General features: G+C 42.1%; 1 protein-coding gene across 1 annotated transcript in view; it reads right to left on the bottom strand.

Annotated features, from left to right (window-relative positions):
• The window catches only part of syt9a (synaptotagmin IXa), an 89,304-nt gene that overhangs the window by 22,830 nt on the left and 41,450 nt on the right, over positions 1-25,024 (bottom strand). Inside the window, exons 4-5 of the mRNA XM_084124752.1 lie at positions 6,706-6,826; positions 6,065-6,236 (exon numbers count right to left, since the gene is read on the bottom strand). Of these exons, the coding sequence (XP_083980878.1) occupies positions 6,065-6,236; positions 6,706-6,826 (293 nt within the window). The remainder of the gene's footprint in view (positions 1-6,064; positions 6,237-6,705; positions 6,827-25,024) is intronic.

The raw sequence follows: 25,024 nt of genomic DNA, 5'->3' as shown, positions 1-25,024 counted from the left end.
CGTTTCAGATCGTTAAAATAGGGCCCCTAGTGTGAAAGCACCCATATATCCTAAGCCACAACAATAAGGCTCATATACTGTACCCCTTCATGAAGACCAAATTAGAAATACATATACTGTACTATGTAACACAAAGCAGATGGTCAGTTCTGCTATTCTGATTAAATTACTTGAGTCTAATTTACAAACAACCCTGTTTCTTTCTGGATTGCGACACAAAGCACATGGTGTCTGCCGCTGATTAAATTACTGACATTCCAATCAACAAATACAGGCTCTCTTCTCTACGACTGTGACACAGAGCAAATGGCGCCTACCATTTGCGTAAATCATTGATCTCTGATCTGAGAACACAGACCTCTTCCTGAGTAAACAAAAAGCATTCTGTTTGACTGTTCGGTTAAGATTTGCTGACCAGCGAGGCGTCATTCTGGCTGGAGACCACGCTGAGCCTCTGGGGATTTCACCAGCGCGTATGACACCTCGAACAAGCCACCATTGTTTTAACAGATGTTCGACCAAAGTCCACTGATTGTTAAACTCATCAATCCTAGGCAACGTACATACATACTGATTTCCCCTGAGGGGGGATAACGTGAGTTCACCCAGCAGCCATCCAGCCGCGTGAACTGTGAATGACTTTGCGCACCAACACACACACACACGCAGAAACCCACTACAGAAAAGGACTTTTTACCCATAAAGTCACTCTTAAATGTACTAAATATATCCCTTTTTGTGTTAAGAGGTGTTTATAAACCATAGGAAAGCATATATGTCCTATTGTAACATTAATCGAACTGCAAATGCCTATACTAATGCATAATAATGTATCTTTGCATTGCTACAACGTCTATATTCTATTTTTGATATCTCTGTAATCCTCTCAATCTAACGGAGTTGAATTCCGATAGCAGAATGCAGTAATGTGCATTGTTTTATACATTTCATATGTCTTGAGCAAATCTTCTCAAATTCGATCTCACTCATGACTCATTCGAGTGGGCGTGTCTAACAGGACAAAGGAAGACCTTCCGCTCGAAATGCTCTAAGATGATTCGTCCTCCACGCAAAATGGGGCGGGGACAGGATTCCCTCAAAAGACGGAACTTCCCCGTCTCTTCTCCTCTCTTCTCCCTTCTCCGACTCCTCCGAAAACTTTGGAAACCCAAGTCCGGACCGGCTTCGGCCTGCTTATCTTCTCTTTTATTTCTTTGTATGTTTTCTATAGTCTAGTTTCGTTTTCCTATTCGCCTCTGTTCATTCACGAGCTGAATGAACTTAGCCTGAATCCTTCTCGGTAACGTTACATTCAAATGAACCTTCAAATCTTCCCGCTGCACAACTCCGGAAGAAACCATGACACGCAGCTCAGCTCTAAAAGGGACACACCGATCCCTTTTTCTCAGCTCCACAAAAGAGTGCCTCAAACTGAAAGTATCTGACATATTTTAAAGCTGAATCTAGGTGTCTCTCAAAAGGGTTATTTGTTTGTAATAAGTTGCCAGGCTCTTCTTCAATTCTCTCTCTCTCTCTCTCTCTCTCTCTCTCTCTCTCTCTCTCTCCGATCTCTCTCACTCTGATCGTTCATTTTGCTTTCACTTTCCCTCGCTCATCCTCACTCTCTCATCCTATCGTAATGCGTTATTCATCTTCTTGTAATGTTTTTTGTCTAGTTTTGTCTTAATGTTTCTGTATATATTCCGTGTATAACTGTAGTATGTATTAGTTCCATGATTAAAATCCATTATATCCTAGATTGATTCTGTCTATATTTCTCACATTACGGGTCCATGAAATGTTTTTGATCCTAGCTACAAGCTTTACAATTTGATTATGGTTTAAGTAACCTAAATTTTATAAAGACAGGAGAATGGTTTCCATGGCCAGAAACTATTTTTCCTGGAATTATAAGAGGTGATAACTTTATTGAAAGTTGATAGGTTAATCTTACGGTCGGTTTGCTGGACAAACAACTGTTCGATAATTACATTAATTTCCAGTAAAAGATATCAGGATAATTGATCTGAAGAATGATATATTGATATATTCAATTTATCTATTTTTCATAATTTTAATGTAACTATAATATGCAATATATATTAATCATATTCCTGATTAATTATTAAAATTCCCTGTATATAATTTGAGCTAATGCGTTTACGTTACAACTATAATACATTTAAATGTACAGTAAATTATTAAACTCACTTTTAAATGAACATAAAACAAGAAAAACAATAATTTTGTGAGTACTCTTTACAATATCGTCCCATTAGTTAACATTGGTCAATGCACTGGCTAACATTAACAATACATTTGTTACAGAATTGATTAATGTTTGCTAATGTTAGAATGGCTTTTTTTACTGGGAGCACTGTAGCCCCTTACTGAAAATTTAAGGAGCACAGGCAGAAAATTTAGGGGCACACCTTAAATCAACCGGCAATGCAGTTATTCACATTTTCTATTTTGCCTGTAATACTGAAAAATGCCTTGGTAATACATAGACTTAACTTACAGAAATTACAATGTGCAGTTTTATTTTAAGTTCACAGGGCTCCAGTTTTCCAGCATCTTGAAATTTTGGTAACACTTTATAATAACACACTAAGTAACTATTACTATATGTCTGAATAATAAGATGTAGGTTTCGTCAGCACAACCTATATCAAAACGTTGGTCCAACTGGCAGGAAAAATAGTCGCAAAATACGACCATTTGGTCACAGTCTGGAGCCCTGGTTAGTTAATAAAAAAACAACCGTTCAATGATCATGTTAGCTCAGGTCCATTAAATAATATTAACAGATACAACTTGTGATTTTAATAATACATTAGTAAATGTTAATATTAACATGAACTAAAATTAGTTAACATACTATAATTAGTTAATTAGTAATGTAGATAAATAATGCTATCAAATGGAACCTTATTGTAAAGTCTTATCAGTGTTACTAGTTGTTTATTTTATAAAATATTGTATAAGACTTTATTTACATTGTCTTTGTTACATGTTACATGTACTTAATCTAGTAATAATGCTATGTAAATTATGCACAACCCTAAATACCCTAAACCAAATCCTAACCCTATAGTAAGTACATGTTGTTAATAAATATTTCACTGTAACAAGGATACCTGAAAATAAAGTGTAACCAAATATTGTAAATATTGTAATTTTAACAAAGCATAATTGAAACCTTTCCAAGTAGCTCCTGGGTACCCGATTAAACAAACAAAACAATCAGTTTTAAGCAACATCTCTCAGGTAATGTAGATGCAGGCAACTTTGTCCAAAGTGACATTTGTCCTTTGTCCCATCTCTCATTCTTGCTGCTGGCTTTTTTTTTTTTACGCACATTGCCTCACATTGACTAAAAGTACAACAGCATTCAAACACCACTGTAATACTAAGTGTCTTGCGTAAATATCAAGGGATGCTGTTGAATGCTGTTGATTACAGAAAATAATTCTGACTTCTCAGTCAACAAATAAAAATTATTCAGACTTCAAATCCCTCACTCGTTATGCATTCAAAAATTGCTGCCCCAGGTGTAACTTGTTGGTGCTGGAGAAGCATGCACAACGAATTAATGGAAAATCAAGATAATATTTATTATATTTATTATATAATATTTATTAATCCAAAATGAAAACTCAGGAGATTGCTGTAGAAAACTGGGATAATAACTCAAACACAACCACATATACAATGACAATAATGGACAAGTTAACTAGGGAAACTCAGGGCTTATACACAAAGAACATAATCAAAAGAGAAACCAAACAGGTGCGTGGAATTATGACCTATGGAAACTAATTAACAAACAGAGAAATTAACTAGGAACTAATTGCCGTTACACATTGTACGATTTTGTGCAGTCTCAGACGAAAGATGACCAACCACAGCGATTTCTGTGCTCGTGGCTCCTAAACGGTGGTCCAGTAGCACAGTTAGAGATGTTCAAAGATGGCCGTTGACACGGTCTTGCAACCAAAGATAGACTGCGATCATTTTCTGATAGTGTCAGAAATTTTGCATGATCATCTCACAGTGTGTTTGCTGCTACGACCTACGTCTACTGACTGGCCAATAAGTATGCAACATGAAATGGCTATTGATCAATGCGACAAAACTTAAAACTATTTAGGCTACCTCAAGCTCCATTTGCAAAATTGGCATGCCAATTTGGTCTTTTTTTTCCCTAGCCCTGATCACATCCATATGTGATGCGATTTGGGAAAACCCATCACATGGTGAAATTTTACTTATTAGCCTACAGGTTTTTATACCATATTAAAGTTGGTTTCAAGCCCTTTCCAAATCTGTTTTTATTTCCTTCATCGTTTATCGGTAACAAAAGTTATGGTTATTTGAAGTCGGCTGATCGCTATGATTTTCAGGAACGGAATTTTGAGAAAAACAGGTTTAATTAACTGTCACGTCTTGCTAGCGGGACGATCGGGGCTCTTTTTTTAGCCTCCTTTTTTTCATATCACATATTTTAGTAATCATCATAGATTAGATATCATTCAAAAGCTTACAAACTCAAAATTCATTCTGTGAAAACCATTTTGAAATTGGACGATTGAGAGGCGAGCAAGATCTTTTAAGCGAGCAGTTACTTCAGACTCCGTTGTTCTCTTGTGCTCCGCATCTCACAATAACGTTGTATAAAAATAAATAAATAAAAACTTGTGTGCCATTGTAGTTTACACAGGACTGGTGGGAAATGTGCATTGATAAACCTTTATTCTAGATGTTATGTGGTTTATTTTGATAGGTGTACTGTCTTTGTAGTCTTAAGACAAGGAGAGCTGTGGGCGATTTTTTATTTTTTATTTTTTTGCACCTCCGCCGACGTGCGTGTTCTTAAAGAGAAAGACACAGTCTTTTCAGCTTGCCACTATAAATCGCTATTTTTCTGCTCTGAACTAGTGAATTTTGCCAAGATATATTCAGAGATGATAGACAAGATGTTATAGAATAATAATTTAATGAAAACCCAATTTTGACAAAAAAACTGACACTCAACCTATTTTTAGACCTTACTGAAAACGTACCAGCGCGACATCCGACGGGTTTTCCCAGATCGCATCACATATTCTCCTCTATAGCTTCCTCCTATTTTTTTCACTGCACATAAAAAACACAATTGGCCAAAGTATGACTCATCTTGCTCTGTTTGTTTACCATTAGCATTTGCAGATGACGTTTTATTGTTCTATACTAACTTGCATCGTAGCCTATGATTCAAAAGGTGTCATCATTGTACATTCTACATACATGTCATACAGTGTGATTTGTAATGTTCATATAGGATTGCCGAAATCACGCAGTCGGTAACAGGAATAAGGAGAATGGGAACAAAGCAAACAGAGTGAAAACTAAATTAAAACATAATATACTCGTTAACTTTTTACACCAGTGATATCAAACGCTCATTGGCCAGTTTCGTCACAGATTGCCACATGCTGTGTTTTGGGTGATCTGTGTTTGAATGAGAAATGTGCGCCTTCACAGAGTGGATCGGGATAAGAATTTAAGCAATTAATAACTTACATTCTGCTCGGTACCTCATACAAAACTATTATGTACAGAAAAAGAGGACTGCAACTGCAAAACATTGTCATTTTGACTACTTTTTGGTACTGTTTTTGACATTTTTGCAATAAATAAATTATTGTGATTACACTTGTCTTTCTTTTTCTTCATAACTCTAAATATTTTTAAGAAATGGTTATGGGTAGGTTTAAAGGTAAGAGTAGGATTAGCAGCTCAAAATATCTTTTTAATGCTATATTGTTACTAAAAGTGTAATTTTCACTGAGGGATGAGTCAAAATTAATTTATGTGGTAATCAACAGCATTTCAGAGATGCTTTGCATAGAGCTTAACATGCTTTTGAAACTGATAAGAGTGCTTAAAAATCAGAAACAAATAAATAAATAATGGCAACAAAGCAATCATCTTTAACTTCAAATTACCCCTGTACCAGGTAATTATGCTGGACAGAAAGGACACATTAACATAATTCAACAAATATTTGTGAGATTCTCACCGGTCATAGTCCATAACAGCTACGAGAAGGCTGATTTGGTCAATGTTCTCTGGAGGGACATCAAACACTATGGCCTCATTGTACACAGGGTTTAATGTGTTCCTCTTGGTGGAGGTTTTCCTTTTCTTCAGTCTTCGTCCATCACACATTAGAGAAACTTTCACATAAGGGTCTAGGAAAAGATTCAAAGTAGAAAAGAGAGAAAAAAAGTAGAAAGATTCAAAGTTTTTTTATATGATACTATATTATAATATTATTATAATAATAATACATTTTATTATGGTAATTTACATTTAAGACCATAACCTATATATCCACAGTTCCATTTTGAACACAAATCCAAGGAATGGAATACCCAAACTGAAATGGTTTCAACCATTTAGACTACAGGCATAATTGTGGTCTCTCTGAATTTGTTGTTTAAAAATCAGAATGAATTAAAGTCATAGTTATTACATAAATTTATGCAAATGTGAACTTTTTTGTCATGTGTTTTTCAGTGGGGTGTTTAAACACTCTTTCTTCACCAGCTTTAAACTTTACCTATAAGCCAGCCTCTTACTTATCACACCATAAGTTCCAAATCCTCCAAAACTATTCTGTTATATTGTAAAATGTGTAATCTGAGTGTGAACTCATACCTGAAGCTCCAGTGATGTCCATGGCTTTCAGATTTCGTGCTTTGATCATGGTGATGGTCAGCCGTCCGGCAGTGGGCAGGTAGCATAGAGAAAACATCAAATCCCCCAGATCCACATTGTCCTGGCAACAGACATAAGATTTAATTACTCTCTTTTGATATTCTACCTGTACAGTAAACACATTCATTTATATGAATGGCCGTTTGATTCAGTTTATTCATGTTATTATGTAAAGACACAGTATGTAATTTTCGTCCTAGATATTGCTTATTCAAAACAATAACAGAGGCATAGACACCGTGATTGAGCATGGAATCATGATAGGTGTCGTCTTCACCTCCACAGCCGATAGAAAGTAATTCGACGGGAATCACATTCATGGATGAGCAAATGTATTAAAGTTTTATTAACGTTAATGTGGTATAAAGCAGGGCTGGGCCGAGAGCCTGGGACATTTTACACTGCTGTTTTTATTATGTTTATATTCTGTAGTCAGCCCCTGTTGTTCCTTTCGTTTTGTTGTTTATGCATTTTTTTATGATTAAAGTTGCATTTAACATTCACCTCCTTCTTCCATGAATTTGAACTTAGTTACAGTTCTCTTACGAGAGGTTCTCTCGTATTGCGTAAGTTGCTTACGCTTCGGGAAAGTTGTCTTTTCTCGAGATCTGAAGCCAAAAATTATCCTTAATTTTGTATTTATTGTCAACGGTAAAATCCAAGATGGCGGACTGAGCTGCAGACGTGTTTGTTACCGTTCCGTGTAAATACCTCGTATATATTGTACACACTGTTTCTTTCCTTTTTGTTCAGTCCTTTTTATTTGCTTTGCCTCGTTTAATCGTATTTACGCACTAAGTAGCCAATCTTACTGGGTTTATTTACTTCTGGCCCAGCTGTGACGGTCAGCAGTATTGGCGCTGGGAGCCGATCTGTGCCAGGGGATCTGTGCTAGCTGCATTTCACCCGGCCAAGCTGTGGGTAGTGCCCGGGTCCTTCATACCTTCTACGGTTTCACTGGATTGACAGACCGTTGTTTTGAACTCGGCACAAACAGTAATATTGGACTGGACTGCTCTTAACATCGAACGAGTTAACGGTTGTTGACATCGGCCTGCACGAGCTAGCATCAGAGCGAGCTTGCCTTCCGGCTAGCTGGGACCTTTGTTTACGTTGCACTCATCAGAACTGGAGGCTGCCAGCTCCGTTTCACACTGCTACTGGTATCGGGCGCCAGGGACAGACCTGTGTCAGAGGACGTCTGGATCACATTACTTCTGCCTCCGAACTAAGTGAACGTCCTGTAAGAAAGGGTCCCACTTCATGATCTATCTGTTGGCAGCGTTTCGCTCGGCCAAGCTGCAGGGTGGGCCCGGGTCCTCTATGCCATCCTCTATGCCATCCACGGTTTCTCTGGACTGATAGACTATTATTCTTCAACTTTGCACAAACTTGCTTCATTCTGTGAACATTGATTGCACACTGGACTGGACTGCTCATAACATCGCTCAAACTAATGGCTGTTGACATTGGTCAGCACGAGCTAGCACTGGACCTAGCTTGCCTTTCGGCTAGCTGGGGCCTTTGTTTACGTAGCACTCATCAGGACTGGAGGCTGCCAGTTTCGCCTCACATTGCTAACAGCTAACTGGGTACTTAGCTATGTACGAGCCGGTTCTGTTTTATTTCATCTTTGCTTCAGACTGACCGTACCCCGTTACGTGATTTGCTCACTATACGGTCCCTTCACTCACAGCCATCAGGCCTACATTGGATTTCACGGTATTTCTGTATGTCTGACTTTTCTTCTCTATAACGCAAACCGATGCTGTGCAGCGTCATGTTTCATTAAATTGGGACACGTATTTTTCTGTTATCTATTTTAGTACTCCATTTTAGTACTTTGTTATTTTATATTAATTATATTATACTACACTACCATATTATATTTGTGGATATGTATCTACTTTCAACTATTTTTTAGTACTTTGGTTTTGGTTATTTTGGAAACTAACTCTTATTAATTTTATTTCATTTTATTATTTTCATTTAATCAGTAATTTTAGTATTCTGCTGTTCTATATCTAGTTTTACCTAAGCATCAAGTTCATTTTTGACAATATGAGCCGTCAACGTTCATTTGAGTTAACTTGTATTGTTTTGTTATATTGTAATCCTTTTAGTTCAGCTCAATATACCTTATTTAACCCCTTCACCCCTCCCCCCACTTTTTCAAAAACCCGGACTGACCCACTTATTCATAGAGATGACACTTCCTTCCTCATTACCCAATGGTTAGGTCCACCATCCCAGTATATTCATTTTATAATCCCCTTGTCTACTCACAGTGCTTTTAACATACTGTATTCTACCAAGTTGTTCCCCTTGTTCTCCTACGCAGACTTCTGCAACCTAAAAAAAATCTTAGATTCATGCACATTAACATTAGAAGCCTCCTTTCTAAATTAGATTTATTTACTGCCCTTGTGCATGCAGCCAATCCTGATATACTAGCCGTTTCAGAATCTTGGATCAGAAACTCCACCAAAGACTCAGACGTATCTATTATAATATTTACCGGCAAGACAGGTCATCGAAAGGAGGTGGAGTTATGCTCTACTGTAGGGAGCATTTATAATGCACTGTCATCTTATCTAAGTCCTTTCCAAAAAAATTCGAACTTCTATTGTTAAAGATCTGTCTCTCTAAAAATAAATCTCTTACCGTAGCCATCTGTTATAGACCCCCCTCCGCTCCCAGTTGTGCCCTTGATATCATCTGCGAATTAATTGCTCCTCACTTATCCTCAGAGTTTCTACTGTTAGGTGATTTGAATTATGATATGCTTAACCCTCCAAATACCCTATTATCTAAGCTCGATGCCCTAAATCTTACGCAGATAATCAATGAACCTACTAGATATAACATGAAATCGGCAGACAAAGGCACTCTCATTGATATCGCCCTAACTAACTTACCCTCTAAATTATCGTCCGCTGTTTTTAGTCAGGATATTAGCGATCATTGCCTTATTGCATGCATGCGCAATGGATCTGTCATTAAAAGTCCTCCCCTTATCACATTCAATAGCTCCCTAAAACACTTTAGTGAGCAAGCTTTTTTATTCGATTTAGCTCGGGTGTCCTGGAAGGACACTGAACTTATCCCTACTGTGGAGGACGCCTGGTTCTTTTTTAAAAATGCCTTCCTTGCCAGTCTAAATAAACATGCCCCATTCAAAAAAATGTAGAACTAAGCATAGATACAGTCCTTGGTATACCCCAGACCTAACCAACCTAAGCCAACATAAAAACACCTTGTGGTGTGCTGCATTAGCGTCGAAATATCCTCATGAGCTGCAATTATTTAAGGAGGCAAGGAACAAGTACACACAGGCAGTTAGAAACGCTAAATCTAGTTTTTTTTAAACAAAAATTTGCTTCCTGTGGTACAAACACTAAAAAATTCTGGGACACAATAAAGTCCATGGAAGGTAATAACACTTCTGTCCAGCTGCCTACCGCTTTAAGATTTGAAAATATTGTCACCACTAACAAGTCCTCCATCATAGAGAACCTCAACAAACACTTTGTAAGGGCTGGACATGCTTTCCATCTGGCACCTTCTGTTACAGCTATAAACCCACCACTGTCCACAGTGCCCTCAGTCAGTCTACCACTTTTTTCTTTTGCCCACATCCAGACAGTCGATGTTTTGATGGAATTGCAAAATCTTGTCCCGTTCAAATCGGCTGGGCTGGACAATTTAGATCCCTTATTTTTAAAATTGGCTGCTCCTATTATTGCCACACCTATCACCGCCATTTTTAATCTCTCTATCGACACCTCTTATATTCCGAAAGACTGGAAAGTCGCTGCGGTAATCCCTATTTTCAAAGGGGGAGATAATTTAGACCCCAATTGCTACAGACCAATTTCTATTCTGCCCTGTCTTTCTAAGGTTTTTGAACGCCTTGTCAACAAACAGATCACTAACTATTTTGAATCAAATCACAGCCTCTCCGACATGCAATCGGGCTTTCGAGCTGGCTGAGGGTGCACCTCAGCCACACTCAAAGTCATAAATGACATCATATCTGCTATTGACCGCAAACATTACTGTGCAGCAGTTTTTATAGACCTGGCCAAGGCTTTCGACTCCGTCAACCACACCATCCTTATTGGTAGGCTAAAGAGTCTGGGTCTCTCAAATCACTGCCTCGCCTGGTTCACTAATTATTTCTCAGATAGATTTCAGCGTGTCAAATCAGAGGGCTTGCTATCTAGCCCACTGGCTGTCTCTATGGGGGTGCCACAAGGTTCAATTCTTGGCCCGATACTATTTTCGGTCTACATTAACGATGTGGCCCTGGCCGCAGGTGATTCTTCGATACATCTATATGCAGATGATACTATTCTCTACACCTTCGGCCCATCTATGAATATTGTGTTAGACAACCTCCAAGCGAGCTTCAATAGCATACAACATTCATTCCGCGGTCTCCAACTAATTCCAACTCCAACTCCAATTAAATTCTAGTAAAACCAAATGTATGATCTTTAATCGATCTCTCTCTGCACCTTCCTATACAAAAAAATATTTCCACCCTGGATGGTTTTGTATTGGAAATTGTTGACACTTATAAATACCTAGGAATTTGGTTAGATTCTTCACTCTCTTTCCATACCCACATTAGCAAACTCCAATCTAAAATAAAATCCAGGATTGGCTTCCTTTTTCGTAACAGGGCCTCTTTAACTATCCCTGCTAAACATGCTCTTGTGAACATGACCATCCTTCCCATCTTAGACTTTGGTGATGTGGTCTACAGATCCGCCTCTAACACTCTTCTTAGAAAGCTAGATGTATTATATCACAGTGCTATACGCTTTGCTACCAACGCCCCATTTAGTACTCATCATTGTAATCTCTACACACTCATTGGTTGGCCTTCTCTTCACATCCGACGACAAAGACACTGGTTTTATTTAATCTATAAAATTATCCTAGGCAAAGGCCCTACCTACTTGAGAAATCAAATTTCGGTAGCTTCTCCCTCTCGCAACCTGCGATCAAGTAGGTTTATCTCATTAACTACTACCAATGTCCGCACTTCCTTTGGCCGTTTTTCTTTTCAGTTATCTGCCGCTAATGACTGGAACGAACTGCAAAAATCCTTAAGGCTTGAATCAACTGTACCGTTATCCGCTTTCAAACGATTGATATCTAACCTATTGTCACACCATTGTTCATGTTAGCATTACCATTTTCTCCCCTGTGCAAACTAGTGCAATTACTTTATCGTCTGTTACTTTCTGTATTGTTATTTGTTAATAACGCATATTGCACTTTATTTTACACATAGTTTAATTTATCAAGTATGCTCTTATTATTTATTAACTAGGAATACTGTCTAGTTATTGTATTTTGATTTATTTTTGTACGATGCACTTTTTACTGAACAACTGTTTGTAACCGGTATTACACTGTCTTGTCTTTTATGTGTAACTTTATGTTGTCTGCACCATGACGCTTTATCTTGGCCAGGTCGCCGTTTTTAATGAGAATGAGTCCTCTATGTGCCTACCTGGTTAAATAAAGGTTAAATAAAAAAAATAAAATAAAAATAACGCAGTGCGGCAGCCAGCAGACCATAGCAGGCTGTATAAGCGTGCTCATTGGCTGTCCTGCGGCAACTGCAGCAGCCTACCAGTGAGACCTGCGTGACGTCACGCCCAGCCCGCGAGAATAGGTGTGGCTAGCGTGTATAAAAGAAGGGCTCACAGGCTGAAACTCTGATTTTCATGTCTTCAGCGAAGCTCTACGCATCGCTGGACTCTGAGAGAAGCCGCCGCCATTGAAACAAGCGACCAGCAAGCTTAGGACAGCGTCTGAGGAAGCCGGTCATCTTCGCCGCCTTCAGCCATCCGTGCCTGCTACGCTATCCGGCGTCATATATCCTTTTTCTGCTGTGTGTGTTCGCCGCTGCGCAGCAGAACACGACGCTCGCAAAGCTTATGTGTTTCTCCCCTGTGGCTCAGTGGTGAAATCTTAGGCTTTCGCGCCAGAGACCCGTGTTCGAATCCTGGCTCTGGCGGCAGATAAAAATTATGATACAGAAAGCGAACCCGCCTCTCGCACCCTCCCGCTCTCAGGATGGTGCTCGAGTATTTATGAGCGTCTAAACATATAAGCCTTCAAAGCACTTCGCTCTGTCAGTCCCCTTACGAAGGCGACTGCAGATGTGTTTTTTGCAGCCAACGAGCGCGTTGTACAACCCGCTCGCCTGCACCCAAACACCGTTTCTACGGCAACCCAGAGAAATCTCATAAAAGTACAATTCTGGTTTTCCGGCTCACGCCGATGGTGTCTTGAGTGTAGAAAATGCGCCCGCTTCCCAGTGTTCACCCCTACACACAAGCACGGTTCCCCCTGTGTCATTCACTCATGCAGAGCCCACTCTAGAGCTGGCATATGCCACTCAAGTGTTAAATGTAGGAAATGTGCTCACAAAACAGTGCCCACACCTACACACTGCCCGCTCTGCTACACTTTCATCCCAGGGGACAAAACCTATAAAGCCGACACACGCCGGCTATGTGTAAGTCTTGTGTCCGCCCGTGAGCTCCCACGCTTACTGATAAACACAACACATCCACTTTGTCAGTCCCCTTAAGAAAGGCTACTGCAGAAGTGTATTTGGCAGCCAACGAGCTGGGAATACTACCTGCTCGCCTGCACGCAACCGCCGTTTTCACGAGTGTAATGCCTGGGTATCCGGCTCACGTCGTTAGTGTTTTAAGTGTAGAAAATGTGTCCACGTTTCTGTGTTCACCCCTACACACAAGCACTATAAACCCTGTGTCTCTCACAGAGCCCACTCTCTAAAGCGGACAAAAGCCGCTCGAGTGTTAGATGTAGGTCACGCGTCCACAACCCCGTGCCTGCACCTACTCACTGCCCGCTCTGTTACACGGCCACTTCCTACCGGTCATACCACAAATGTAAGTCCTGTGCCCGCCCTCGAGCGCTCACACATACTGACAAACACTTTACCCCCGGCGCCGCTCTCGCGCTCCGTTCCTCGCACAATATGTTCCCCGTCCAATGCCATCGGGACATCGTGTGTAAAACGGCCAGCCATTGCTGTCTGCGAGCCGCCATATTCAAGCTCTGAGAGCGCACGCACTGCGCCCGCGCCTCCGAATCAGGATCTCGAGCCTGCGGAATGCGGCAATCGGAGCCCAGAGGCCATTCTGCCCCTAGCCGTACATGCGAAAGTGTGGGAAGCTATTCCAGGTGCGTCAGAATGGGTGCTGAGCACAGTAAGAGAGGGCTATTCATTGCAGTTCGCTCGCCGTCCCCCGCGCTTCAAGCGCGAACCGAGACGAGAGTGAATGGGGAAGTAGCACACCTACTTCGTGCAGGAATAGCGAAACTTCTGTGCAAAGGGGCCATAGAACCGGTACCCCCTTCTCTGAGCGAGTCAGGCTTTACAGCCGTTACTTCCTCGTGCCCAAAGAAGGACGGAGCTCTCAGACCGATTTTAGATCTGATATTTGAACAAAGCTCTTATGAAAAGACTCACAACCAGAGAGATGCTCACAACCAGACAGATCCTCGCGCAGATTTGCCCGAGGGACTGGTTTATTTCCCTCGATCTGAAAGACGCTTACTTTCAGATCCAGGTAATACCCCATCACAGGCCATTCTTGAGATCCGCCTTCGACGGTCGGGTATATCAGTACACCGTCCTGCCATTCGGCCTGTCTTTAGCACCCCGTACATTCACGAAGTGCATGGACACGGCTCCCGCTCCCTTGAGAAGTCAGGGCATGCGGATTTTGAACTATTTGGACGATTGGCTCATTCTAGCACAGTCAGAGGAAGAACTTATCTCTCACAGAACAGTGCTTCTCAGCCAAAGCCTGGGTCTCACGGTCAACTGGACCAAGAGCTCATTACTGCCCAGTCAGTCAGCCTCTTTCTGGGTTTGGAACTGGACTCTGTGGCAATGACGGCCCGGCTGTCAACACAGTGCGTGTGCCGTGTTCAACGCCTGGCCGTGTCAAATATTTCAGAGGATGCTGGGTTGTATGGCATCAGCTGCAGCAGTGCTTCAGCTGGGTCTACTGCGTATGCGCCCGCTACAATGCTGGTTGAGCGCTCGAGTGCCTCACCGAGCCTGGGCGTCCGGTGGCATACGGATCAGAGTGACTCAGAGCTGCGTTTCAGCACTGAGACCCTGGTTAGCGGCCAACTGGTACCAGCGGGGAGTGACAATGGAAGCCGTCTCGCACTGAAAAGTTATCTCGACGGACGCATCCAACTTGGGTTGGGGCGCTCTTTTCGAGGGCAAACCGGTCTTTGGCCTGTGGTCAGACCAGGAGAAATGCCTCCATATAAACTGTTTGGAGATGATAGCGGTCGAGAACACGCTCAAGCACTTCCTCCCACATATACGGGACCACCATGTGCTAGTCCGCTCGGACAACATGTCCGTGGTGTCCTATGTGAACCGCCAGGGCGGTGTCAGATCCAGGAATCTCTGCAAACTGACAGAACGCCTTCTCGTGTGGGCTCATTGCTCGTTGCGCTTGCTGAGAGCCGTGCACGTGCCGGGCCACATGAATGTCGGCCCAGACAGACTGTCCAGAGACAACATTCCCCCGGGAGAATGGTCCCTGCACCCCCAGACAGTCCAGCTACTGTGGCGCCTTTTCGGCAAGGCGGAAGTCGACCTTTTTGCGTCAAAAGACAACCCTCATTGCCCGAGGTTCTTCTCAAGGAGCGAGGACGCGCTGGCCCAAACCTGTCCCAGCCGCCCGCTGTATGCTTTCCCTCCGATCTCGCTGTTACCACAGGTAATCAAGAGGATCAGGGAAACGTGCCACTCAGTGCTCCTCATAGCCCCGCGATGGGAGAACCAAATATGGTACCCAGAGCTAGTGAGGCTGTCGCACTCAGCCCAATGGCCGATCCCGGTGAGGAAAGATCTTCTCTCTCAAGCCGGTGGATCAATTTGGCATCCCCATCCAGAGCACTGGTCTCTGCATGCATGGATAATCAACGGATACCCGCTGATTTGCCAGAAGGGGTCATAAACACGATCACGCAGTCTAGAGCTCCTTCCACGAGAAGACTCTACGCGTCTAAATGGTCAGTGTTCTCCAAATGGTGCGCTACTAAGAGCCTGGATCCATGCACGTGTGGGGTTTTGCGGGTGCTCTCCTTCCTACAAGAGCTGTTGGACAAAGGCAGGTCCCCTTCCACGCTCAAAGTGTACATCGCGGCTATTGCAGAGTTCGCGGAGACGACGCGCAGCCGTGCAATAGGAAGGAACGAGCTTATCATCCGCTTCCTTAGAGGAGCCAGGAGGATGAACCCCCCGCAGCCCCCCTTCCTATTTGGGATCTTTCTTTGGTCCTAGAGGCCCTGAAAGCGTTTCCCTTTGAACCGTTAGAATCTGTGGATCTGAAATACCTTTCGCTCAAAACCGTTTTTCTGACAGCTCTGTCGTCAGTAAAACATGTGGGGGATCTACACACGCTATCTGTTAGCCCCGCATGTCTCGAGTTCGGACCAAATGACTCCAAAGTCATCCTCAAACCGAGACACGGTTACGTCCCCAAAGCGATTGGCACTCCCTTTAGGGCGCAGATCTTCTCCCTGTCGGCTCTGCCAGCATCCGATAGCGAGGACAGTGATAACCTCTTATGCCCCGACAGGGCGCTGAGAGTTTACATCACACGCTCCGCCGCCTTCAGGCGTTCTGAGCAGCTCTTTGTTTCGTTTGGTGGGCGCACCAAGGGTCTCGCCACCTCGAAATATAGCCTGTCCAGATGGATAGTGGACGCTATCGCAGCAGCTTATGTGTCCAAACACCTGCAGTGCCCTAGGGGCATCAGAGCCCATTCCACTAGAGGCATGGCCTCATCGTGGGCTTGGTCCAGCGGGATTTCTATTCACGACATTTGTATGGTGGCAGGCTGGGCCTCCCCCTCTACATTCGTGAGATTTTATAACCTGGAAGTTCCCGCCTTGCAGGCTAAACTGTTATCAGTTTAAGTGATATGTATGTTCTGCCCAGTTGATCATGTGCAGACTACTCGTGTACTACTAGCTTTTCTGGTGAGCTGCACTAGGGGTGAGATTCTCTATATACAGACCGGCAGAGCCGCTCTGTATTTTCCCCATCAGGGGCTTGTGCACTGGTGCTGGCCCGCGTTGCTGGCCGCCTACTCTCCACTCAGCTGCGCTAGGGGTTTTTACTCTCTATACATAGACCGGCGGTGCCGCTCTATATTCTCCCTATGATGTGCTTATGTACTGTGCTGGCCCGCGCTGCTGGCCGCATTCTCCACATGCTTATACATAGACCGGCAGAGCCGCTCTGTATTCCTATGAAGTGCTTATGACAGGTGCTGGCCCGCGTTGCTAGCCGTCTTTTCCCGCATGTTGTGTTCCCCGGGCTCCCCTGGGACTCATGCAGTGGATGCTCGGCGCGCACGGCGTTGACAAGGGGTTCCCGTAGCGTAAGCAACTTACGCAATACAAGAGAACCTCTCGTAAGAGAACGTACTCGGTTACCTACGTAACCTCGGTTCTCTCTAGAAGAGGGAACGAGTATTGCGTAACCTGCCGTGTCGCGCCGCGAGTTTATTCGCTTCAGTCTATGAAAACCAGAGTTTCAGCCTGTGAGCCCTTCTTTTATACACGCTAGCCACACCCATTCTCGCGGGCTGGGGTGCGTGGAGGGCGTGAAGCATTGGGCGTGACGTCACGCAGGGCTCACTGGTAGGCTGCTGCAGTTGCCGCAGGACAGCCAATGAGCACGCTTATACAGCCTGCTATGGTCTGCTGGCTGCCGCACTGCGTTGACAATAAATACAAAATTAAGGATAATTTTTGGCTTCAGATCTCGAGAAAAGACAACTTCCCCGAAGCGTAAGCAACTTTTAAGTTGTATCAATTAAAGTTGCATTGTGTAATATTTAGGAGGATCTGTTTACAGAAATGCAATATTATGTACATAACTATGTTTTCAGTGGTGTATAAAAACCTTACATAATGAACCGTTATTTTTTTATTACCTTAGAATGAGCCATTTCTATATACATACACCGCAGGGGTCCCCTTACATTGAAATAGTCATTTTGGGCAGACATGTTTCTACAGTAGCCCTAAACTAGTGGTTCTCAACGGAGGCGTTCAGAGAACAATGAGGGGTGTTGGAAGCAAATTTTTGGAAAGGGAGGCGTTCAGGTGTTCATGGGGGGCGTTCACGAGTTTACACCAAAGATCCAGGCAAGACAAGATTAAACATGAAATTACTTGCAAAATAATTGCCTACAACATTCTAAAATCTGCCAGTTTAATGCGACATGTAAGCTAGGGTGACCACACGTCCTCTTTTTCACGGACATGTCCTCTTTTTGGACCTAAAAAAATGTCTAGATTGCCCAAAATGTCAGGGATTCGGCTTTTGCTTTCTACAGTCGCCATTCATTATGTTTACATGCACACCTTTTGTTTCAATCGGACTGAATTCATTTCGATTGAGGAATCCGAAGTTAGTGTTTACATGAATGCTAAACAAGTGATCGGGTTGATGTACGTTTTAGCAGGTCCCGCCTTCTCGCATGGCACCATTGGTCAGTCGGTCATGTACGTAACGCAAACATAGGTCAAACTGCATCTCAATCAATACCCTCAGCACCACGGCTTGCTTGTCAACAGTGGCACATGGCTCCTGAACAGAGTAAAAAAAAAAGCCCAAATGTAAATTCACAGATGATTTACAGAGAAAATCCCTGTGTTTTCATCTCGGTCGGAATCCTTGTGAAGCAGAATGCATGACCTGCAAAGCTGGCACGTACATGTCAGTGTCAAATAAAGGTGCCAGCGACCTAGAATGCCACATAAGGAAAGTATACAAGAGAACATCAGGAGGACTGAAATTATTTTTTTACTGAAATAGTGCTTTTTTTTCTGGCAAATGATTTTTAATTTTATTTTAACAAATGACCATGAAAATAAACAGTGTCATGAAAAAGGTGTTAAAAGCTAAACTATTTTTTTATTTGTTTGTCATTATTCAATTGTTGCGGGTGAAAAGTTGAATGGAAAGGATGTATTACTTTATGTATTAAAGTTCAATAACATAGTTGCAAGGTTGTGAATGCATTTGTCATGGTGCATGGTCACCCTATGTAAGCTATGTATCGTTTCTTTTGCAACGACTCTATCATTTTTCTAGTCATAGACCAGCGCTCAAGCACTGACTAGAAACCAGCGCTGACAAGAATCAGCATTCACATGCTCAAAAATGTGTTTCACGCTGACTAGAATCACGCAGCGGAGGAATGGAAAGTTGACAAGCCATTAAAAAAGTATTGACTTTATAACCACTTCATTTCAAGTGGGGGTGGGAGTAACGTAACATTCTCATTTTCCACTAGATATTTTCCTCTACATCTCATCAGCAATTTTGATTTTGGCATGCTCTGCAGCAGCTGACCACTAAGGAGTGAATGTTCAGTGACGTGACATAACTGCCAGATTCAAACTGTGCTTTCGCACTATGGCTGGTGCTGAGCCAAAGACGGACGCGCTCAGCGCTTGTCATATATCACAACTATTCAGTGTTTTTAACCACATAATGTTTATTTTAGGTTTCAGACATTTAAATACATATAATTTATAGCAAAACAATACACGCCGGCTCAACATCGTGATGTCTGACAGCCGCGAACAGCCAGTCAGCAAACAAGAAGTATTCTTATGCATTAGGGTTGGGCCGATAGACGATGGTATCGTACAGCTGCTGTTAATTAAATTTCGAATGTCAAATTTGTAGCCGTTGCATTTTTTGGCTGCTCCTCGCTGATTGGTGGTAAGGGACCTGGATAATGGATAGGGGGCTCTGGCCCAAAAAAGGTTGATAACCACTGCCTTAAACGGACAAACACGCTTCGTCGCTATGTTGTTCTTCATGCAAAGAAGCTAGCAAAAGTTAGCGAATTAAACACTGACACAATGATGAACAAGTAACAATAATATTCGCAATAACATATCGTTTTACTGAATAATTAAGTAAACAAAATTTATTAATTTATCTTTGTAAAGAAACCTCGTTGCTTAACTGGCTACTCTCTGCTCTCTCAGACGACGACGATGATCTTTTCCTGTCGGCCACTGTAACTTCTGTTGGTTGCAATTCGCAACCTCACCACTAGATGCTGCTAAAATTTGCACACTGCACCTTTAAGAGACGTGGAGAAGGAGGAGTCTGCTCCCGGCAAGTTAGATGTGCGGTTTCTTCTGGGTCCCCAGCGGGTCCCCAGCTTGTGAGCCTTACGTTTCTCCCAGAGCTTCATAAAGAAATTATGAAGTCCTAGGAGAAACCTTATTCTGCTCATGTTTATTCAAACCCAAAGATGAAGTACTGTAATGTGAAGGATTTGGATGAGCATGGGTGTGAGAGGATGCCCCAGGTAGAAGAGGCGCTTGCCAGCTACAGTTCTGCCCAGGCCAGAGAAAAATTTACAGTTGGTGTAGAAATACATTTTCAAACAGTTTATTGCAGTGGTGTTTTTGCAGCATGGGATAGTGCATTGCCTGCATGCATATCCTTTTATTTCAGAAGGCACTATCCTACTTTTTATACCATAGCTGAAAATGGTCTGTATGGTATGTAACTCCACATATCTTACAGAAGTCATTTTGACACCCCCAGAGACCCTAAAGGGACCTTTCTCACTACCCAATATTCCAGCCCAAATCATCACCCGCCATCTCCTTGCTGACGTCATAGTCTTGTTGGTATGGGGTGGCCATTCACGAACCATCCCGAAATCTATCCATTTAGACCATCCATAGTAGTACGCCATTCTTCAGTGGATAAACATATTTAAAAATGTGTCTTCATGTATTTTTAAACTCAATGTAAACGTTTCTCTTTGTGAGCTTTGGTTTGGGGTGGCTGAAATACAACTTTATGCACAACTGCCAGCCAGCATGGAGACAACAGCCATTTCTACCTGTTCATACCCGTTTCCTACTCAATAGTAGCTTTTTATGACTGCCCTTTTAATACAATTAATTTGTTTGACACAAACTTTCCTTAATAAGACTTTATCTGACCTATCTGAGTTTTTCTGTGCTCAAAATCACTCACAAAACTTTTGAAAGTTTGATAACCTGAACCTGGCTGGTAACGTGGCACCTAGCTATCCAACCGCAGTACATACTGACACAAGATTCAAGCACCTCACCACTACTACAGCACACAAATTAGACTTACAGTCACTTGACACACACTGGAGTAGTAAAGCGCTCATTCATGCATCAAGGGATCTGAATTCAGGATGAAAAGTTAGAAGTCTATTTCCTAGCATATCAAGCATAATGAAAAGTTGATGGCTATCACAAAAGTGATCGCAAAAGGCTCTGCCTTAAGCTTTGCCTTAGTACACTAGGTAATGGCATAGAGCTGTGGGCTCCTTAGGCATTTGGTCATTGCGCGCAGTATGGCAGCCTTTGGCTACAGCCTGGCTCATATAATGGCACACAGTGAGCAGCATTATTCGTATGGTGTAGTGGGTATTAATGTTCATACGTAATGACACAGCAGTGAGTTCCTTGAAAGGGAACGTCTAGGGTTATGTATATAAGCCTGGATCCCTGAGAGGAAACAAGATGCTGCGTCTCACTGCCATACCTCAGGCATGCATGCTGCTAGGGGTGTGAATCGTCACTGGTCTCACGATTAAATTCGATTACGATTATCATGTCAGCGATCGATATCACAATGCATCACCATGCGTTGCAATATTACTGCACATGGCAACATTTTCATCAATACAAGCAGTCAAATATATATACTCCATTTTGATTTAATCTGCTCCAAGAATGTACACTTCCTAAATGTAGTCAAACAAAACTTAAGTCTGAATACAGCAGACGACAGGAGCATTTAGAACTAAAATATTGTGGCTGTGCTGCAGGCCTACAAGGCCGACCTGCTGAAGGACCTGGAACAGGGCCAGAGGCTCCCCTTGAGGCTGTAGAGGAGCTGCATTGCACCACGGATTTGGCTCTCCGAGCCACTAAACAAACTGCCGCCAGATTGGTCAATCTATGGCGGTCATGGTGGCTACGGAGATGCATTTCTGGGTGAACCTGGCCGACATCGAGGAGAAAGAGAAAAACTTTATCTTCAATGCACTCGGTACAAGGCTCTCTGTAAGCCTCTTTGCAAGATATCCTAAGTGTGGGGCATTGTAGGTCTCCTGTAGGTCTCCTCCGCTCCTAGAGCCTGGCTAGGCAGTAGGGTAGTGTGCTGGGTTGTTAGGTTCTCTGGCCTCCCTTACTACTGACCTTAAGTGGTATGAATACGATTTATTTAACAGTTTGTATGCAAAATGAAATGTTAAAGTTTTTTGGCATAGGCCCCATCCGTAATCCAAATCCGGAGGGTAGAAGACACTTGCAGTTCCTGCCTGAAGATGAAGGCAGGGGTGGAGCCTACCCCAGATGAATGGACAGGGACCGACCTGGTGGTGGTGGGGAGAATGGGGGTGAACACCGGCGTCAGTTTCTTCGAATGTTGTAATGGGTGTTAACCAGGCTTAAATCCTCCATATGTCAAGTAGTGATTGGCTAGATCTGTGGTTAATGAATGGCGTGATATTAGAGTCTTCCCGGTAGAACTTGCGCTAGAGCTCCCATTTCTGAGTGTTAGGCTCTCTGTGAGTGACTACTGTTGTGTTGTCCACCCACAACAGGAAATGGTAGCCCCTTAACTGCTGGAGGAAATATTTCAGGGCCAGAAATACCTCCATCAAGGACAACATGATCTGGTGAGAGAGTGAAAGAAAGGGAAGGACCTGTCTCCTGCTCTTCACTTAGATCGACACACAAGCCCCTTGATTTCATCACTGAGGACGCGCAGGCTCGCTCTTGTCTGATATATGCGAGCCTGGAGAGGAGCACTTTGATGGAAAATGTCTCGCAGTGCTCACACTATGCGTTCTCGGGGGCTGATTTAGCGTGTCTTTCCCCCAGACATGATTCTCATTTTTTCTACACTTTTCATGAGAGAGAAAGAGGAAGAGAGTGGGAAAACGGGATAGTTGAGAGAAGTTTGAGTTGCACACACGAACACAATGCGTTACTGACGATAAATGCGTAACTGACACAATGTGTTACGTGCCTGATGAGTGCACGTCACACGTCTATTTATAGCCTCTGACGTGCGCATTCAGATGACATCATAATCAGGTTTTTTACCACACGTGTTAACAACTGGTCAAACAAAGGAGTTTTCCCTATAGCACTCTTCGCGCAGCATTGAGAGTAACTTTTGAAAGGGAACTTTGAAACACTTGATGGATTTGCTGTCAAGTCGTCGTCGTCAGTTAGGAACCTGGGTGTGCTCTTTGATACCAATCTGTCATTTGAAAGCCACATTTCTAGCATCTGTAAAACCGCAGTCTTCCATCTTAAAAAATATATCTAAACTACGACATATGGTCTCAATGACAAATGCGGAAAAGTTAGTACATGCATTCATGACCTCAAGGCTAGATTAGTGGAATGCTCAACTGGGTAGTTGGCCAGGACACTTAATAGACAAACTTCAGCTGGTCCAGAACACAGCAGCTAGAGTTCTTACTAGAACCAGGAAGTATGATCATATTAGCCCGGTTCATTCTAAATTGCATTGGCTCCCTATTAACCCCCTGGGGTCGGCAGTCGCGCCGACCAGACCAGCTCACTTTTTTTTCTTATCAGTGCAAAAGAGACTGAAAATATTCTGTTGATTTTGATCTTACATATACGTGTTATACATCATTCAGAACTGTTAAATGTCTTTGTTTATTTGTGTACACTCATAATAAAAACAAAATGTTGTGTTTTTCGTAACATAAAGAAAATAAACAATGTGAAGTCTCTTCACAATCTCTCAATGTGAAGTTCATTCTGAAACGCAACAGAAAATGATCTGCAACTCAGCGAATGTTTGTCACATACTTGAGACATATGTCTTTACAAAGCTTGAAGTCTCTATTTTTAAATGATGAAAATTATATCAAAAACAAATATTCTCTGTTTAAGTAATCCGTATGAAAGCAACGAGATGTACAGTTTCTCAAAATAATGTTTCATAGTTTGGAGCGACTCGATCGCTTCAGTAAATGTTCTCTGCACGCGCTGTGAGTTTGAATCACTCGCGATGTGTGTTTGAAAAGCAAAAACATTAGGCTTCATGTTTTTACTCCAATCTCATTTCATAATGTCATGACGAATGGAAACATTTGAAGTAACATATGATAATCCATATATTTTTCTCTAGTGTAGTGTTTCTTTTTAACGATTTATAGGCCGCCTGCTAAAGGCTGTTGTTATTATTATTTTATGCAGCCCTACACGTATATGCCTACAAGGCACAACAGACCTGGTGTTCATTATTTATATATACACACACATATATATATATATATATAATTTTAAATCGCAATTTTAACCAGAAAAATCTAAAATGTATTCCCAAATCCGTGCAGCCCTATAGTTTCTCTTGATATCAGCATGTTCACAGTTGTTTCGGGTTTTTTTTGTTTTGTTTTGTTTGTTTGTTTTTTACAGGGACCAGATGCCACTGATGAGTCCTGCTGACTTTAACATTCACATGAGTCTCTGTACATGACCATGGTAAAATGAAAAATCAAACACCTTGGAAATGACAGGTATATACTATGTTTCAGGAATGGCACAAAGGTGTGTGACTGTTCAAATATCTGTCTTTAGATCAGTGTGTTCAATAATGTGCTTTTTTGTCCTTTGTTGTGTATCTTTGGATTATGTTGTGTTGTAAATAAATCCAAACAATCAAAAAGCCATTCTTTTTTAAATCTCTACTCATTCTTTGTTTTGGTTCTCTCACAGTCCCCACCTGATAGGGCCATTATGGCAGGGTCTTTGTCTTTCTCAGGTGTGAAACACATCAAAACATGTCTTATAAATTTTAAATCATATTGTTTTATCTGAATGAGAACGCAGGATGATTTTCACATAGTTTTGAAGCAAATATTCTAGGCTACGTGAAACAATTTTCAAAAGTCTTGTGAAGAAATAATCAGTATGGGTTTCATGACCTTATTTCAGTGACAATTTTTTTTTTTTTTCACAAACCACGCATAAACGTCATTATCTCAGAATTACAAACTTTTACATACATGCTGCTGACATATTATTGCAGCAGAGTTTGTGCTGAATACAGTGCCATGAAAATGTCACAAGTAACAGAAATAAGCAC

This window comes from Abramis brama, assembly GCF_963993115.1.
Source record: "Abramis brama genome assembly, chromosome: 9".
NCBI classification, from domain to species: domain Eukaryota; kingdom Metazoa; phylum Chordata; class Actinopteri; order Cypriniformes; family Leuciscidae; genus Abramis; species Abramis brama.
Note: the sequence above shows the minus strand (reverse complement) of the source record. Positions and strands in the feature narration are given on the sequence as shown.